The following is an 18,575-nucleotide window of genomic DNA, read 5'->3' on the forward strand; positions in this document are numbered from 1 at the left end:
ACACTACCGCCTCCGCAAACTAAAACCTCAACGGTGTTCGGGGGTCTGGTAGAACCAGAACACGACTGCATTTAGGAATACCTAGGGTGCACCAAGGAGAAGGCAATGGCAACCCACTCCAGTCCTCTTGCCTGGAAAATCCCATGGACGGAGGAGCCTCTTGGGCTGCAGTTCATGGGGTCGCTGAGAGTCGGACAACTGAGCGACTTCACTTTCACTTTCATGCACTAAAGAAGGAAATGGCAACCCACTCGCGTTCTTGCCTGGAGAATCCCAGGGATGGGGAAGCCTCGTGGGCTGCCCTCTATGGGGTCGCACTGAGTTGGGTACGACTGAAGTGACTTAGCAGCAGCAGGGTGCACCATGCACCAAAGGAAAAAGGAGCCTTTGGAACCAGAATGTTCCAGGGCTTCCTCTACGCAGCGGTGAAAGGGCACGGCACATGCGTAAACACGAATGGAACCTTGCGCGGCCGACACACGTGGCCTTTTTCTTTGGACTTGATCCAGCGGTTTAATAAGTACAGACAAGGCGGCTGGGCGGGCGCTTTCGCGGTAGGCGGGCGGGGGCAGAGCCTTACTCCACGAGACCCAGGAGCCCGAAGACTGGCCCGGAGACCAGGCGTTGCCGCGGTCGGGTTGAACTTGGCGCGCGGGGCGGGGCGGGGCGGGGCAATGGGAGGGCCGTGTAGACCCGGCGGGGCTTCCGCGCCAGCTTCAAGCAGGGCGGGCGCGTTGGGTCTTCCGAGCGCGAACGGGCGGCTTCTCCCGGGCCTCGGCCCCGACCCCGCCGGCCCTGGGATGCTGCTGCGCCCGCGGCGGCCGCCCCCGCCCGAACCGCCATCGCCCGCCAGCCCGGACCCCGAGCCGCGGCTGGCGGGGGGCGCCCCGGAGACCCCGCCCCGAAGGCCTGCCTCGCCCGGCGCGCTGGCGGCGCCCGCGCCCCCCGCCTCGCCCGCGTCCCCCGGCTCGCCCGTGTCCCCGGGCTCGGCTCAGCGCACGCCCTGGAGTGCGCGCGAGACGGAGCTGCTGCTGGGCACGCTGCTGCAGCCCGCCGTGTGGCGTGCGCTCCTGCTGGACCGCCGCCAGGCGCTGCCCACCTACCGCCGCGTGTCGGCCGCGCTGGCCCGCCAGCAGGTGCGGCGCACCCCTGCGCAGTGCCGCCGCCGCTACAAGTTCCTCAAAGACAAGGTCCGCGACGCGCACGGCCAGCCGCCCGGGCCCTTCGACGCGCAGATTCGCCAGCTTATGGGCCTACTGGGTGACAACGGGCGCAGGCGCGGACGCCGCCGCTCCCCCGGGCCCGGACGACCCCCGCGCGGCCGCCGGCCGGCCTCCGCCGCGCCCGCCGAGCCGGGTAGGTGGGCTGGGGTGGGGGAGGGCGCGCCGCAGACAGAGGAGCGGGGAGAGCGAGCGGAGCGAGCTGTGGGGAGCGCGCCCCAGATGGGGGAGTGGGGGGCGGGCGCGCCCCCGGCAAACCGCAGCTCCGCGTTCCAGGCGCCCCGCCGCTGCCCGCGTCCCGAGAGCTCGACTCGGATCCCGCGTGGACGCTCAGGTTCAGTCCGTCCCCGCCCAAGTGTGCGGACGCGCCCCACGCCCCAGGCTCCCCGACGGCCGTCTGCACCTTCACGCCGGCGCCTGGCCACCCGGAAGAGTCCGAGTCCTTCCGTGCCCCTGGCTCCCCGCCACCGCCGTCCCCGGGCCCCGCCCAGGAAGACCCCGACTCGCCGCCCGGCCGCCCGGAGGACCACGCGCCCCAGCAGCCCGCGCCGCCGCCGTCTCTGAACGCCGCCCTCGTGCAGACCCTGGGGCACCTCGGCGACATCGTGTCCATCCTGGGCCCGCTGCGTGACCAGCTGCTGACCCTGAACCAGCACGTGGAGCAGCTGCGCGGCTCCTTCGACCAGACCGTGTCCCTGGCCGTGGGCTTCATCCTGGGTAGCGCCGCGACTGAGCGAGGCGTCCTAGCCGACCCGCGCCCGTGAGGCCTGCCCCTCGGTGCTCCCCGCGCCGGAGGGCCGCCCCCTCAGCCCTGACCCTGCCTGCTGCCCTCCCCGCCCCCTCCCCCGAACCTAGGTGTGTTCAATAAAAAGATTGCTTTTTCTGACTCAATCCTGTGTGTGCAGGTTGCGCTCTGGGTAGGAGCGTCGGGCGGGAGATAACCGGGAGGTTGAAATGGCCTCGGGACCCCGGGGAGGGGCCCAGTTGGGATTCTGCCCGGCCCCACCAAGCCTAGGAGGCCCCTCTCCCGTCTGGAGAGGGCTCGGGGCCCTCATCGCATACTAGCCTTCTCCAGGTCTCCAGACCCTGCTTACCAAGACTTCCCACCAGCGCAGACCGGCCACCGTGGGCGAGCCCCTGCGAGCTGGGAGGAGGCCGGGCGCCACGGGGAGGGCCCGGGGAACCGGCGGGGGCCGGGTTCAGCCGGAACTGGTGGGGGAGGTGTGAGAGGTCTCCCGCTGCCCCCCGCGGGCCGTCCAGGGAAGAGCCTTGGGCCTAGCAGCATCCAGGGAGGAGGTTCCCGGGAAGGGGGTCCCCTCCAGTCCACAGAGGTGCGTGGACTGGGCGGGTCCGGGGCAGCAGGCGTGGCGGATCTGAGCTTTTCCACCTGGGCGGAGGCCTGGGTTCGTGAAACTTTAAAAGGACTTTATCGAAATCGCCCCAGGAGCATTTTCCAAGTCTTGACTGAGGGCCCCACCCTGCGCTGGGGGCTCAGACCCGGCAGGGACGGGGCGGGGCCGGACGTGCTCCCAGCCGGGTGGGAGGAGGAAGCGGCCAGAGGCGCGAGCCCGCATAACAATAAGCCTTCGGGCTGAATGCCCGGCGGCTTTTCAGCAGCTAGGGGCTCATTCAGAGGCTTAAGTGGTTGCTCTGGTCCGCGAGGTAAACGGGAAGCCTGTCTCCAAGCGCCCTGCAGTCCTCGCCCTCCGGAGGCTCCAGGCGGCCTAGCACTCAGCCCCTCCCCCAGCCCTTTTCTGGAAAAGTCTTCTAAGAGGCCCCGGTTGGGCCCCCAGCCGCAGGGACCCGGCAGAACAGAGTTGCACCCATCGTTCGGCAGGACTGGGGGCTGTGTATGGAAGGTTCCGAATCCTCGACGACACGGTGGCCTCCGCTGCCCCCTTCCAGTCCACCGAGGGCAGAACCTGCGGTGGGATTCTTGGCGTTTGTAAACGCCGGCACACCCTACACACTCCCAAAGGTAAGAGCCAAGGGTGGGGGGTCCGAGACAGCCTTGGGCCGCTTCCCAGCAAATCCCCAAAGCCCCGGGGGCAGGGGGTGATGTCACCGGGACCCTCTGCTCTGGGAAAGGGCTGTTTGGGGGTTTGAAGAGATCCATGTAAGCCTCTGAGTCTTTGGGGACCAAGGTATTGGGGTGCACCAAGGAGAACCTGTCTATCTTACGGCCCATGTTGCCTTGCGGTCTGGGGGCCATGTCCAGGGCCTTCTCCTCGGGGCCTGATGACCCTGCCCACCCCTTCCCAGGCCTTGCCAAGGTCTTCCAGTCTGGGGAGGGGCGAGCCTGTCTCACTCCAGCGCCTCAACTTGGGGCTTTACCTGTAACTTCAGCCATTCCTGACGCGTGGGAATGCTCAGATCCTGTCTCCCCGCCCTGCCCGTGACCCGCCTCATCTGTAGCTCTCCAGGGCTGGGGGGGGCGGGGTTAGGGTTAGGGTTAGGGTTGGGGGCGGGGGAGCTGGGTCTTCTGCCGGCCATCCTGGGTTTGCCTCAGCACGTGTACAGCGCACCTCCCAGTGGGGATGGAGGCCTGGCCTCGAGCACCTCTTTCCTGTCCCTCTGTGGGCATCGACCCAGCCGGCCTCCCGGCCTATCCTCAGGGGCCCCTCAGCCAGCAGGCTCACCCCTTCGCTTTCACTTGGGTGTAGCACATGGAGCGTTAAGTCTTCCGTCTAACCCATTTCAAGTGTGCAGCTCCGGCGCCAGGGGCGTTCACGTTGTGCAGCGGTCACCCCATCAGCTCCGGAACTCGCTCTTCTCAGACTGCACCACTGGACACTCACTCTGCAGCCCCTCCCCCGCCCTGGCGGGGTGCTCTGGTGTGTGCCCTGTCGCTCAGCCCTTCCGACTCTGAGACCTCGTGAACTGCAGCCTACCAGGCTCCTCTGTCCGTGGGATTCTCCAGGTGAGGATACTGGAGTGGGTTGCCGTGCCCTCTTCCCAACCCAGGGATCTAACCCACGTCTCCCGCGTTGCAGACGGATTCTTTACCATCTGAGCTACTGGGGACCTCAAAAGTGGGATCAGGCAGTATATGTCTTTTTGTATCTGGTTTATTTCACCTAGAATAATGTCCTCCAAGCTGTGAATAATGTACACAGAATCCTGCGGGTTTTCTTTCTTTTTAAAGACTGAACGATAGCCCACTGCATGGATGGACCACATTTTGCTTGTCCATTGACTTGGTGAACACTGGGCTGCTTCCACATTTCACCTATTGTGAATAATGCTGCTGCGAACATGGGTGTGCGAGTATCTTTCAAGACCCTGTTTTCAGTTCTTTGGGGTGTGTAAGTGGAATTAATTGACCATATGGTAATTCCATTTTTAATTTTTTGAGGAACCTCCATACTATCTTCCAGCCGCTGCCCCATTTTATATTGCCACCAACACCGAACAAGGGTTCCAATTTCCCCACATCCTCAAGCACACTTCTGTTACTTTTTTAAATCTCAGTCACCCTAGGGAGTGTGAGGTTCGTACCTTTAACAACCGGTGTTACAGTGCGCGGTCAGCAGTGTGACCGTTGACCTGCCGGTGCCCTCCTGTCCCAGTGCTCGGGGACCCATCCAGCTGCCGCTTGTGTCCGCACCACGTGAACTCACCGCACGCCTGTCCTGTGACACGGAGACCCTTGCACAGTGGCCTGTGGCCTCGCTGGCCTGGATGATCAACAGCGGGGACTGCAAGTGCCCCACTCTGGGCCTCGCCCCACCCCAACCCCGGCATCTGCAGGGCCCTGGGGCTGGCTTTGCTTTCCCCTTCGCCCCACACCCGGCTGGCGCTCCTGTGTGTGTGGACTGCCCTGGGCCCTCAGCCTCGTCCGCCCCGTAACACAGGGCTGCACCCGGCTGGCGCTCCTGTGTGTGTGGACTGCCCTGGGCCCTCAGCCTCGTCCGCCCCGTAACGCAGGGCTGCACCCGGCTGGTGTACCTAGCTCACCCCTGGCCCCAGTTTGTTTCTGTGTGGACCGCCAGGGGCTGGAATCCAGCTCCCAGCTAATTCAGCACCCTCGGCCTCCCACACCAGTTCCCTTCCCTCTGGGGCTGGGGCCAGAGAGAGCGGTTATCACAGCACGTTCATCAAGGGTCAATGCTGTTGAGCCCTAGAACAGCTATTCCAGTGACATGGGACACCTCATAGGGAATGCATTTTCCCCAAAGAGGCATTTGATCCTTTCAGTCCAGGGGCTCCCACACCCCGGACAGGGCTCCATTCCACCTGGTTAGCTCTGCCTGAGCTCCCTTGGTGTCCAGATGGTCCCTGAATGTAACTGAAGCGAGCTTCCCATACACCTTGTATTTCAGAACTGCCTGTCCTGATTCTCACGGCTCATCTTCCAGACCCCGTCTCTCCTACACATGCTCCTCTAACCACACCGTCCATACGAGGCTCTGTCCGTACGGGCGGTGTAAACAGCCTCCTCCCCGGGGACTCGAGGGGCGCCTGGCTGCAAGCCTGCACCTTTTTCCAAGTCACGCAGCTGGGGCCTGAGGACCTTAGGCGGAGAAGGAACTGAGTGGGCAGACGGGTCTGTGCTCTCAGCTCAGCGTGGCTCCCTCCTGCGTCTCCTCCACACCCTCACCAGAGGCCCCCGGTCTGCGTGGTTCTCCACTGTCTTCACGACACCACTGCGTCTGTAGTCTCTCCCCCACGTTGTGGGGGCGCAGAACGGGAAGGGGTGCCCCAAGAGACACAGTCGCGCTGCCTTCCTCCCATCCCTGTTCTGCGCTGGGCCAGTTTGCCAGAAACCACAGCGCTGAGCGTTACAGACCGAACGTGTCCTCCTAACTCCGTGCTGAGATCCCAAGCCCAGGGTGGTGCAGTCAGGAGGGCCCCTGGGAGGCAACAGGCCTTGAGGGTGGGGCCTCGCAGTTGGGGTTAGCGCCCCTGACCCCGATCCCCCCATGGGAGGCCACGGCAAGGAAGCAGCCGGCGTCTGCCCCGCAGCCCCCTGCCTGGCGTCCCTGTAGCAGGACAGACGGGACCCTGCCACCGGTGCTGGCAGGGTCTCCAGTGGACACCAGGTGCTGGCCTCTCCCAGAGCTGTGGTCGCTGAGGATCGGAAGCAGCTACTCAGGCGTGCAGCTCACCCCGCTCACCTGGCCCAGCCCCAGGACCTGCTGAGTCGCTGGTGTGGGCCCTGAGGGTGGCCCGTCCTCCATCGCTGATCAGCGGGAGCATCCGGGCCCATCACCTTTGGCCATTTATCTGCGTTAGCACCTCTGTGTGTTTCAGTCGGGTTTCTCTGCTCCTCGGGGGTCCTGCACCTTCAGGAGGCCTGCGGGCGCTCCCCTTTCCTTTGTTTTCTGAGTTCTTGGCGCTGACCTAATCCTCCAAGGACTCTCCTGACCTGCAGAGGCCCCTTCGTGAAGACCTCGGCAGTCATTGTTCCTCCTGTTCAGCAGGAGGTGCTTATCCGACTTCGCTTGGTTCATTCTTTGTAATGACAGCACCAAGCAGGAGCACTCTGGAGTGACAGGAACGTTCCAGAACGACTGTCCCACACGGCCGCCACCAGCCACAGGTGGCCTGTGCGACTGAGACACTGGATGCTTTATCTGAGTTAGTTTATACATGCTCAGAGCTCCACATTTAGTCCTTACATAAAACTGTTTTAGTTCCGTTGATTTCAGCTTCCTAGCTTCAGAGTCTGTTTCACCAAAGACCAGGGCCTGGAGTTAGACACTTCATAAAGGTTCCTTCCAGGGGCCCCTTTCAGAGTCCCTCAGACTGACGGGGGACCCACCCGCACCCCCAGTCTCGGCGGGACTGCTGCAAGGCCGCAGGGCCTGGCTATGGGTGGGGGCTTCTAGTTTGTCCATCTGTGGGCCTCCCAAGGCACCCCAGCCTGGCCCAGCCCCTCCAACCAGAGGTCTTCACGAGACTGGAGGTTGGCGGGGCCCCACCTGCCAAGGAGACATCGTGGGGGTCCCCAGGTGCAGGACTCGCCTCTGAGCTTCTGACCAGAGCAGGGCCAGTGAGACCTGGCCGGTGGGGAGGAGAGTGTGAGGCGAGGGGGCTGCAGCCTGGATGGGAGGCGGGGGTCTGCCCCCTGCCTGCCCACTCGGCCTGCCCTGCTGCCGCCTCTGCAGGTAGGACGGAGGGGCCAGGCCGGGACTAAGGCCCCTCGCACAGCAGCAGGAAGCTCTCCAACCTGACCCCCTAGGAAGGAAGGGGCCTGGGGATGGCACCCACCCAGCCGACGGGGAGGCCAGTCCTCATGGGCAGCCCCTTCCCTGACTCCACAGCTGCAGCCTGTGACCTGACCACGCTCTCGCACCGGCGCCCCCCTGCTGGGGTGGGGCATGCCCACCGCACCCCGATTCGCACACCTCTGTTTTCCCCGCCAGAAGCCCAGATTCTCCCTCTGGGCTTCAAGGAGGGGGGTGAGGGGCATGGTGGCTGCAGCCCTGACTCTGAGCGCAGCGGGGCGCGCGAGACGGGACTTGGGGGCCCTGGGACTAGGGGGCAGCGTCGGAGCCTCATGGGGCCTCCTGGCCTCTCGGCAGTGGGGGACGTGGACAAGGAGGACCCTCACTCACCTGTACTAGTCACGGCCTGATGGTGAGGGCCCAGCGGGTCCAGGGATTCAGACAGCTGGGCCGCTGGGGGAGAAGGAGCCCGCTGTGGGGGGTAGTTGGCAGGTCGCGGTCGAGTCGCAGCCTCAGGGCCCTAGAGTGTAGACGGCTGCAGATCGCAGGTGCCCAGCCCCCGCTCGCCCCCACCAGCCCCTGCCTGTGCAGTGGGACGTGACTCTGAGGGGCGCAGGTGCGGGATCCAGTGGGAGGTCGGCTGCCACCTGGGCCTGGAGGCCAAGGGCCCAGAGCCACTGTCACACCTGGATCCCGAGGAGGGCAGCATGCAGCCCGGAACACCAACACCAAGTGAGGAAGCTGAGGCCCCTCGGGGCGACAGCCGTCACAGAGCTGCCCGGGGTAGACGGAGGGGAGGGGAGGGGAGACCCCAGGAGCCCAGAGCCAGGTGAGGAGAGGGGGCCCAGCCCTCGGCAGTGCTGCAGGACGAGGAGAGTTCACACACACACACAGGAACTGGAGAGAGGAGCCGTCTGACCCGCGAGGGGAGGTCGGGGTGGGGGCCAGGAAGTAAAGGTGGGGTGGCTGTTAGAGGTGGGTCCCCTAAGAGAAGGGGTCGCCCAGCAGACTTGGGGTGGGGTTGTGGCAGATGGTGCCCTTGTGGGGCTGAAAGGCCAGTGGACAGGCCCTGAAAAATCAGAAGGAAAGAAATGCTAACCCTGTCTGGGTTTTGAAAGGCATGGTACATGTTAATGCCTGACATTTCACAAAGTACTGCTTTTAGCACTCAATGCAGTAATTCCCAACAAACTCCCCTTCATCTAAGCCAGTAGTCCCCAACCCTTTTGGACCAGGAACCAGTTCCAGGGAAGACAGGTTTTGCATGGAGGAGGCTGTGATTCGGGCGGTACCGCGAGGGATGGGGAGAGGCAGGTGAGCTTTGCCTGCGTCCAGCCGCCACTCACCTCCTGCTGTACTACCCAGTTGTAACAGGCGGCTCTGGTACTGGCCCATGGGCTGGGGGGTTGAGGACCCATGACCTAGAGGGTGTCTGTCCCGCGGGTTCTGTGAGCCTGGAGCAGTCACAGGGCTGCGGCTCCCTCCCTCGACCAGGCTGGGGAGGCATCGTGGCCGGCCCAGGGGCTCCAAGCCCCCGCAGCTCGGCTGCTGTTGCGGTGGCAGGACACCCACATCCACACCTGCCCACGAGCGTCCTGGGAGCACCCTGGGCACACGCAGCTCGCAAGACATCCTGGAGTCATCTCAGGAGACACCCCACCTGACACGGTGAGGGATTTAAATCCCAGCCTCACCCAACCAGGTCAGGGACCAAGCCGGCTGAGCCTGAGAGGCTCGAGGGTGAGACTGGTGTGTTAATCTCCCAGGCGGGAGGGCGTGGGCGGGGGGCGCCCCTGGAAGCCCAGGCTGCAGACTCACCCTGTCTGTTCCAAAGCCTTGGGGCTGGGGGCCATGTCTGCCTGAGGGAGCGGCTCCCCAGATGGGTCCCTGCAGCAGTACCTTGCCAGTCATCTAGGATGTGCCATGTATCAGTCTGCCGGTGGCATGGAGTGGGAAGACACGGGCCTGCCAGGGTTGGGGGAGAGAGGGCTGCCCCTAGATCTTGCCACCCCCTTCCCTGAGGCCAGCTGCGCATCAGGGACACGGCCGCATCCAGTGGAGAGTGAAGCACTGGGGGCACCAGGGGCGACCATCGAGTGACTGTCCATAGAGCAGCCCCTGCACCTGCCTTGCTACTGGGGGCAGGGGGGGTGCTGGGTAGCGGCCCAGCAGAGCAGAAGTTCAGGAGACCCTGTCCTTCCTCTCAGCTCGTCCCAGGAGCCGGGCACAGACATGTCCTTGCCCTGAACCAGCAGACTCCCTTCCTTCCTGCCACTCAAATCTGGGGGCAGCTCCTGTAACCAGAGTGAACCTCGGCAGAGCGTGTGGGCGGACCAGCCCCTCCCCACCCTGCCTGGCTCCTCACGGCTCACGTTCCTGCCGAGGCAGACACTGGCCGAGCCCACCTGTCCCAGGAGTGACAGTGCAGACCCCGGACTCCCTCGGGTGGGCAGACCTCCAGGGCGGGTTGGACAGCAGGGTGCTGGAGGGCTGGACCACCCTCACCCTCCAGCAGTCCCGGCCACGGGGCCAGCAGGGCAGGGGCAGCAGAGACCACGTAGCTAGTCCTTAGTTGCCGCCTCTGCTTTCTTGGCCGCAACCCCACCCCTCCCCCAGACCTCACGGAGCTGGAGGAGGTGCAAATGGCTTCCTTTGTCCCTCTGAATTGAAGGTAGTTAGGTGCCGTTTATCTGGGGAGGGAGGATTTGGGTCATCTAGGTAAACCCTCCTCCCACCCACCTCCTGAGCTTGTAGGTGCAGCCCAGCCCTGCCGAACGCTGTGCTCGACAGCCCCACCCAGCCAGCTGGACCCAGTTCCCAGGCCCACCGTCTGTCCAGAGCTGAGTCATGAGTGGGGCTGCCTCCCGCCTCCACCCTTCACGGCAGCTTCAGCCCGGTGGACTTGCTCTCCCAGAGCAGCTGAGCGGGGCAAGCGCACAACCAGGCCCACTGAGGTCTCCTGGGTGTACAGCGGGGAGCCCCCCAGACCGTGGGCACAGGGGCGCTGAAGTCCCCAGGAGTGTGTGCCCCGGGGACGCCCACACCTAGTGGATGTGCAGGGGGCCCCCCTTCCCCAGGCTGGGTCGGGAGTTGGGGCGGGTCCGGGAGAAGAGTCACCCATCCGTGTACTCCTGTCGCAGGGGGGTTCTGCCCAGGCCTGGGGCTGCCCCTCAGGCCCTTGGGACTCTTTCCCCCCACCCCCACCAGGAGCTGCCCTCACCCTCCCTGTGAACCACGGCCGACATCAGGGCTTGGTGCCCGTGTAGTCCAAGCCCAAGTCCTCGGAGCCCACTTCTGCAAGAGGGTTCAAGGTTAGCACGTCTTGCGCCTCATGAAGCCCGCTCAGTTTGGAGAGGTCACCGCGGCCCCTCCGCAGCGCCCGGCAGCTTCTTTCGGCCTCCAAACTCGGCTAGCTCACCGGCCACCTGGCATCCGGCGGGTTCGCCTAGGGGTGGCCGTGGCCCGGTGCCGTTTGGATTCTGTTCCCGTGAACATCCTGTGGCTTCAGAACCCCGAGGAGCCTCTGTCCGCAGCGAAGGAGACTCAGCCTGTCGCCCAGTGACTGACCACTGCGCTTCCATGTCAGGTCCTGCGCGGCCAAAAGTGCAGCTGGTGCTAACTGTATATTTCCATTTTTTAAAAAGTTTAAATAAAGAATGTGGAGACGTGTTCACCTCACGGGGGAGCTCGGTGCTGCCCCGTCTCCTACCTATAAATCAGAACAGACCCGCTGGACACACGGCGGCGGTCATGGAGCCGGGGCGCCCGAGGACGGGGCGGGAAGCGGGGTACGGGCTTGGCCTGGGTGGGCTTCGGGCCCCGCGGCACCCGCCCCGCCCCGGGGTCAGAGCTCCTCATCTACAGGTGACAGAAACTGCTTCCGGAAGGGGGCGCCTGCGTGTTGTGGGCAGAGGGAGAGCGGCCGCGTCCACTCTGTCCTTCCCCCGGCGTCCGCGCTCCGGAGCCCGGCCCGCAGGCCGGCCGAGGGCGGGCAGGAGCGTCGCCTCGACCCAGTGGGAGGCCGGCGGGCGGGCAGGCGGCTTTCCCGAGGCCCTGGCCTCTCTGGAGCTTCCTCCTGGGGGGCAGCCGTGTCCCTCCTGGGCGGCGCTTCGGCCGCCTGGACGTGGTGCCCCCCGTCCTCCCGCGGAGCCTGACCGGGAGGCTGAGGGGGCGCCCCGGAGCGCTTCTCCGCCCGGGCCGGCGGGAGAGAGGGCGGGACCGGACGAAGGGGACGCGACCGACGGGGGCGGGGCGGCCGTCCTCTCCGGCTCCAAACCCGTTCCTCGCGGGAAGGGGCGGGGCCGGCCTCTGGGGGAGGGGAGGGGCGGCATCCATGGGCGGGGCTGCTGGCGCCAGAGGGGGCGGGGCGACGTCCGGGGGCGGGGCGGGGCGGCCGTAACCTGGTCCCCTGTCGCCGTGTGAAACAGCTGCGCCCCCTGCAGGACTCCCGGTTTAGCGCGCGCCCCGCGCCCCGCGCCGCTGCCGCTGCGCCCCCGGGCCTCTGTCTGAGCCCCCTGCCCTGGCTCAGCCTCCGGGATTCTTCCTTCCGAGCGGAACCAGCCCTCGGCTTTGGCGTGGGCCTCGTGCGGCGGGCAGCCCCCAGCTTGCTGCCTCGCAGACGCCGGGACGGGGGGTGCCCGCCGAGCCGGCCTTGTCCTGGGGCGCCCGGGGCCTATAGGCCCCTCCAGAGACGAGGTCGCCTTCTAAAGGACTGTGGGCGCCCGGACGCCCGCAGCTGAGGCCGGCCAGACACCTGGGGTGTGCGGGGCTATGCCTGGTGTCTACCTGCAGAGACCGCGGTGCCTGGCGGTCTTGCAGCCCCCACTCCTCTTGCTGCTGGGACTGGGCCTTCTTGGCCTCTGGACTGTGGACAGTTTATAGTCGAGGATGTTTTAGAGCTGCTTCCTTCTTGAAAACAGCCAAAGGGTTGTGTAGGAGGGGACGGTCAGCGAGCCACCAAAGGCCAAGGAGGACAGGGCTGTGCTGGGCCCTCACAATCAGGGACAGCTTATTCCACAAAAGGTGCTGGAACCTGGCCTTCCAGTCTGAGTAGATTAAGGCAGATTCTTGTGCTGGGTGCTCCGAGCTTAATGCACGAACGTGAAAACCAACAGGATTAGGAGGAAGTGAAGGTGTTTGTCATCCTGGGTTTGAATCAATCTTAACAGTGACCACAGAGCTGAGGCCCAGAGGTGCCTGCCCTGCTGCGGTGGGGGCGGGGCCTCCGGGGGCTGCGTCCCCCGGCCCTGCTCCCCCCTCGCAGGGAAAGTGTTGGGAGCCAGGACCTATGCCTGCCCCCGCCCTCGCCGGCCCCGAAGTTCTCTGTCCTTGCTTCAGGACAGTGCCCATGGGGCAGGGGAGGGGCAGCAGGCTGCCGGAAGGAAGGCCCACGGGCGCGGCCGCTGTGCAGGGTTCCCACAGCACCAAGTTCAAGTGCTCACCCTACCCACCCCCCGCCAGCCCTGTTCCCAGTCTCCTTCCCGTTCTCATCCCAGGCTGTGACCCTGGGGGTGGGCGCCCGGCCCAGCCCTGCCCTGTGGAGGTGGACAGGCCATGACACAGATTCTCCGTCCTCCAGTTTCAGTGACACCTGGTGGCAGAGGACCTGCCATCCCCGACCATTGTTTTCCAGGGGTCAGGACCCCAGGGCCGCATGGCCTCCAGGGCTCCTGGCCTCTGCAGATGGAGGGCTGCGTGTCACCGCCTCCCCAGGCAGGTGAGACCCTCGTTCCCAGCCTTGGTGGTGACTGCAAGTGGCCAGGCAGCAGGTGGAGGGAAACCTCCCCAGGAAGCCACGCTGAGGTTTATGGGGCAGGATCATTCCCCCACCCCACCTTTTACAGGACAAAGCCCCGCAGGACTGACAGCCTGTCTGGCGTCACCTGGCTTTCCCAAAGGCCTCCCAGCCCCAGGCCTGACCCTGCTGCCTGTCCGTGCTCCTCTGGTGGGCTCAGCTGATACAGGACACACTGGCCTGCTCTTCTCCGCCTCCTGGTGGACACTCCCAGGCCTGTGTTCTTGCCCGGGGAGCTGCCCACGAGAGATGCGTCCCCTGCAGCTGGGACAATTCCAAAACGCAGAGGGAGGGTATGCCTGGCCGGCTGTGGTGAGTCTGCGGGGTTTCCCGCCCTGTGCCCAGGAGCCGTTCCCTGCAGCTCTGACGGGAGGATAATGATGGAGTACAAGGCACAGCCACTGACGGCCTGGATCCAGCCCTGCCTGCAGCCCATCTCTCTCCCCGTCACAGAAAACACAGGTGTCTGGCTCAATGCCCCTGTTACTCACGCACTGAGGGTGTCATACCTGCTTGCCTTCAACACTCAAGCGTCCCAGGGGAGCTAAGCCCACCCCAGTCCCCTGGTGAGGATGGACAGAAGGGAGCACGCGCTGGGGGTGGATGTCTGCCTGAGCCTGGGGCCTCCAAGAGCTGCAGCCCCCTTCTCCCACCCCCTACAGGACCATCCTACAGCTAAGCCTGGGACGAGAGCTGATAAAGGGCGTCTGTGAGCTGTGTTTGCTGGGCCAATTAGCTAATAAGCCCGACAGTCGTTGGACCCCCTCTGCCCCTTTTCCAGCCGCCCTTGCCAGGGAGCTCCCACCACCCGGCAGGTGCCCCGGGCAGTGCTGGGGGTGGACTGTCTTCACTGCAGCCTTGGGCGTTCTGGCCCGCCCGCCCCACCGTTTGGGAGTGCCCTGTCCCCGTGACCCTGGTTATCAGAAAGGTCGTCAGAAAGCTCCCCACCCACCGCCCTCCCAGCTGACGTGTCTAGGAGTCCTCTCACTCCCTTGTGTTTTTTTTTTATTAAGTTTTATTTTTATTAAGTTCCCCCAAGACCACTCTTACTGCTGCATGAGGGAAAAAACCACATGACGAGGGAACTTTGCTTTAAATGCACCACATCAACACTCTCCACACTGAACTCTACATGAAGTTACCTTTATTTGCATTACACTCATTATCACAGCACGATGAGCGTGGAGAAGCAGCCCCATGGCCACCCCGGCTGACACGTCCCACCCCTGGGCCGTTCCACTCCTGTTCCCGCATCTTCCATCCCCAGGGCCGCACCCCCACCATGCTCCTGGGTGCAGACCAGGAACGGGGCCTGGACCACACCCACAGCTCTAGGCACCCATGGAAGTGAAGGTCTCCCCATCCTGTCCCACAGCCCGTGACCCCCCCACCCCAAAGCAGAGGTCAGGAGCCCTGACCTGGCGTGCGGGATGTGGAGGCAGGTCTCGAGGCGGGTGCCCGGCGGGGAGCAGGCTCTGGCGCAGGGGAACCTCGGGGCCCCATTTTCCCATGCTCTACACCTCTTTAGGCCAGACCCTCAAAGAAGTATATGCATAGGAAAAAGGAACAGCGAGTGGCGTGGCTGCAGGTCCGGGGTCCGTGCCGGCTCGGGTCAGTCTGAAGGAGCTGCGGTCGCGGCTGCAGGGGTCCAGGTGTGAGCAAGCTGGGCAGTCAGCGGGCTGTGGGAGAGACCAGGAGGACCGTGTGCCTTACCTGGTCACGGTCGGGCTCGGTCTGGGGTCCCGGCGGCAGGCGAGCAGGGCAGCGTGGCGGAGAGCTCTGTGAGGACCGCGGCTCTGCGACTGCAGCCGCCCGGTGCCCTTTTATGCCAGGCGGAGACCTTGGTGGGGCGGCCCGGGCAGCGGCCGTCACGTGCGGTCACAGGCATGCTGTGCCAAGGACCCCAGCCGCCCCCGCACCTGGAAGGTTGGGGCACAAAGACCTGCTCTGAGCAGAGCGCCCGGCCCTAGCGGGCAGGACCCCAGCAGGCCTGGGACAGGGCCAGCGCTGGCCCAAGCCTCCTCCGGGCCTTATCTCCCTGCGAGCGGCCTGCGTCACGGCCCGGAACACGCGCGCGGGGGCAGCCTTCAGAAGCAGCATCTCCCCTCCTGCCTGGGCGCTGAGCCCCAGACCCGCCCCCCGGGAGCCCAGAGGACCCGCAGGCCGCCCCGTGCTCAGCTCTGCTCCCAGGACCCCAGAGGTCTTGGGGCGACACACAGGGACAGGTGAGGGAGTCGGCACCCAGGGGGGCCGACCAAAGACCCCAGGCCGCCTGCACACAATGCACTCTCCGCCCCCAGGCCCAGGGCCCCAGGAGGGCTCAGCTTCCTGCCCCTGGACGGGGCTGCAAGTCAGTACCATCTAGCAGGTGGATAGCTGATCTACGTGGATGGATGTCCACCGCCCTGTTCACAGACGCTTCCCCCCGTGGGGGATGACAGAGGGGTGATCTGAGTCTGAAGTGGACCGGCCATCAGGTGTCCCCACGCGCCCCTCCACCCCCACCTCATCCTGAGTCCCAGGGTCCTGCTGTGTAGCCCTCACGCCCTCTGCCCCCTCGGCCCTGGGGTGGCCTGCGCCCCCTGCACCCAGGATGGCCCCCTCCCTGCCCAGAGGTCCAGAAACGCCCCCAGCCCCACCTTGCTTTGCTCTGAGGTGGCTCTGGTGTGCATCTGTGCGTATGTGTGTGTGTGTGAGTGCCTGGTGTCTGTGTGCAGCAGCCCCTCACACTCACCCGACCAGTGGGCCTGGGGGCTGAGGGCTGGGCTCCAGGATGCCAAGGTGAGCCGAGGGCACATGTGGCCATGCGAGGGAGGCCAGGTGAGAGTGAGCACCCCCTGTGAACGTGCCAGGGCCTCTGCCATCCTGGCCCGGACCTTGCTGACACCCCACTGGGGCCTGGACCCCTCAGGGCCGGGGGTGTAGCTGAGAATCTGCAGACGCTGGGCTGGATACAGGGGGCCAGTGCCTCCCCCCAGGAGCCTGTCCACAACCCCAGGGCCTCTGGGGGGCCTTGCAGCCAGGCGAGGGGCCTGCCGACCCCAGTGGGCGGTCAGTTGTTCAGGGGTCTCCTGGGCAGTTGGAACGGGCCAGTCTCTGGGCTAGAGGGGCCACAGAGGGGGTGTCAGACCCCCGACTCTGCTGGGGAGGGGGCACCTTCGGTGGAAGAGGAGCGCCCCTTCCTGGGAGCTCAGAGGCTCGAGGGGGCCCCCTGCTGAGTGCCAGGCAGAGGGGTGAAGCCCCAACTCGAGCAGCGGCCCTGGGGCCATCTCCGTGGGTTCCTCATTCTCCAGAACCACTCAGGGTCCCCCCATCCCTGGGGCTCCCCATCCTGGCCCCCACCGCCATCAACCCTCCCCTTCACAGCTGCCTCCTTCGGCTTCTGGGGAGACATTCCTGCCCCTGCTCTTCGCTCCTCCGGCGGGCGGCAGGCCTGCGGGAGGGAGGCGGTGGGAGGCAGGTGGACAGGCAGGGAGGCCAGGGTGCGCGGCCTGCGCCCCAGAGCCCTCCAAGGCCCTCCTGGTCATCCTCTGACCTGACTGTAACATCAGTGCCTGCTGATTATAAGCCACACGAGGAACCAGAGAGGCTCGGCGAGGAGGCGGGGTGGGGGCAGCGGCTCTAGGCCTCGGGTGTGTGGACCCCGCTGGCCCTGCTTGGATGCCGGGGTAGCTGGCCCCCTACCAGCTGGAGCCTGGGGATCCTGGTGGGCTGCCAGCAGGGAGCAGGGGGCCAGGCCCACCGACTGGTTTTCCCCCAAGGCCCCTAAGAACCAGGTGCTGATCCGGTAGAGTCTGTGTGTGGAAGCCTCCCTCGGGTTGCCGGGTAGAGCTAGTCAGAGGGAGGCGGTGGCTGCGGGCTGGGCCTCCCACAAGGAGCTTAGTCCCAGCCAGCTTATCTGGCTGTGGCCCCCGGAGACCACAGCCCCTGGAGTCTCAGCCCCTGGAAGGCTCTCTTCTCTCTGTGGACTGGGGACGAAGGGATGGACGCAGGGCCAGCTTCCACCCAGAGTGGCCACAGGCAGGAAGGCCCAGCCAGGGAATGCTAGGGCGGCTCCCTGCCTGATGGGTGCACCCGAGCACCACCCTGTTGCCAGGTGCTGCACAGCCCCTCGGCAATTGGAGTGGGCCCCAAGCTCAGGGCGGGGACCTCGGCCCCTCCCTGCACTCTGGCTGTGGACCCTGCTCCCACCATCCCGGCACCATCAGACTAATGGGAGCCGCCTCCAGCCCCCTCCCCAGGCGGTGAGGATGGTCCCCAGGGGCAGGCACAGCGGCTGGCTTTCAGGCAGGCTGGCCTGGGACCCGGGCTCAGCTCAGGCAGAGTCCTGCCCCGCAGTCCTGCGGCCGCCAGCAGACACCCAGGGAGGGACACTGCACACTCGCCGACTCTGTGGCATCCACACAGGCCCATGCGGGGTCCTGGGCCCTGTCGCTGTCGGCAGGGCCCCCGCGAGCGGCCCCCGGAATGCGGAATGTGCTGGGCTGGGCTCCCCCTCTGCCCGCAGGACAGAAAGTATCTCTGCCGGCCCTGAAGGACGCGCTTGGCACACAGCAGGCCCGCGATAAGGGGCATCCTTCGGGGCCGCTCACTCCCTCCCTGCGTCCACTCCCGGTGGGGGGCTGTCCCTGCAGCTGTCTGCCCAGCTCGGCAGCTCCCAGCCCCAGAGGTGGCTGCGTTAACCCCTGGCGGGTTCCCAGACAGCGCAGTCTCGCCCTCTCCCAGCCGGCCCTGCACCCCGACCCGTGGTTCCCTGGCTTATGAACTGCGGGCGCTCACCACCCCGAGGCCGGGTCAGGGGCCTGTCCCATGAGCGGGTGGTGCCCCCCACCCCCCGGTTCAGCTTCCGCCGTCAGGGAGACACTGAACTTGGCCAAGCCCTCGGGGGCAGCAGGCCGAAGGGTGTCTGCCCGCGAGGTCTGTCCGCCCGAGGGGAGCTGCCCCAGACAGACTGGAGACCCCCGAGGGCCCTCGAAAAGCAGGGGGTGGGAGGCCCGCGGCCCGAGGTCCACAGGGAAGAACACACGGGAGCCAGGGGCACGCGGCCGCGGTGGACGCTGTGCGGTTGGTCTGAGCCCAGCCTTCGCCTGGCTGTCCGCGGTTTGTTGCTAAAACAGTGTCCCCACACCTGTCGGTGCAGAGGACAGGGGCCTGGAGTGCTGACGGAGAACCGTCTGGGCCGAGCCCCCGGCGGCTCCCGGGACCTCCTGGGCTGGGGGTGCCGGCCGAGAGCCTGGCCCAGGCTGTGGGCAGCGTGAGCGCGGTGAGCGGCCCCCGTGGCCCGGGGTGCCCATGGGCAGCACCTGTGGGTGCTGGGTCCCTGGGCAGGACCTGCGTGTCAGCCGGGCCGGGCCTGAAGTCTCTGAGGCAGGGAGACAAGGGGTTAAGGCT

The 18,575-nt window shown here is 65.7% G+C and overlaps 2 protein-coding genes across 2 annotated transcripts; one reads left to right on the forward strand and one right to left on the reverse strand.

Moving 5' to 3' along the window:
- Positions 1–654: 654 nt before the first annotated feature.
- Positions 655–2,111, forward strand: UTF1 (undifferentiated embryonic cell transcription factor 1). Its single transcript, XM_020880006.2, has 2 exons — positions 655–1,356; positions 1,497–2,111. The coding sequence occupies exons 1-2, from the start codon at positions 675–677 to the stop codon at positions 1,982–1,984; spliced, it is 1,170 nt and encodes a 389-aa protein (XP_020735665.2). The 5' UTR covers positions 655–674; the 3' UTR covers positions 1,985–2,111.
- A 9,123-nt stretch (positions 2,112–11,234) lies between these two features.
- Positions 11,235–14,695, reverse strand: LOC139035881 (basic salivary proline-rich protein 1-like). The gene is made up of 2 exons (XM_070469822.1): positions 14,603–14,695; positions 11,235–12,062 (listed from the first exon to the last, which is right to left on the reverse strand). The coding sequence occupies exons 1-2, from the start codon at positions 14,693–14,695 to the stop codon at positions 11,235–11,237; spliced, it is 921 nt and encodes a 306-aa protein (XP_070325923.1).
- Between the last annotated feature and the right edge of the window lie 3,880 nt (positions 14,696–18,575).

This window comes from Odocoileus virginianus, chromosome 7, assembly GCF_023699985.2.
Source record: "Odocoileus virginianus isolate 20LAN1187 ecotype Illinois chromosome 7, Ovbor_1.2, whole genome shotgun sequence".
Lineage (NCBI taxonomy): Eukaryota > Metazoa > Chordata > Mammalia > Artiodactyla > Cervidae > Odocoileus > Odocoileus virginianus.

Coding starts and splice junctions, on each gene's coding strand:
- UTF1 (XM_020880006.2), top strand. CDS start 675: ATGGGAGGGCCGTGTAGACCCGGCGGGGCTTCCGCGCCAGCTTCAAGC. Junction 1,357..1,496: donor CGCCGCGCCCGCCGAGCCGG/GTAGGTGGGCTG, acceptor TCCGCGTTCCAG/GCGCCCCGCCGCTGCCCGCG.
- LOC139035881 (XM_070469822.1), bottom strand. CDS start 14,695: ATGGGAAAATGGGGCCCCGAGGTTCCCCTGCGCCAGAGCCTGCTCCCC. Junction 12,063..14,602: donor CTCCACATCCCGCACGCCAG/GTCAGGGCTCCT, acceptor AGGGGCCTATAG/GCCCCGGGCGCCCCAGGACA.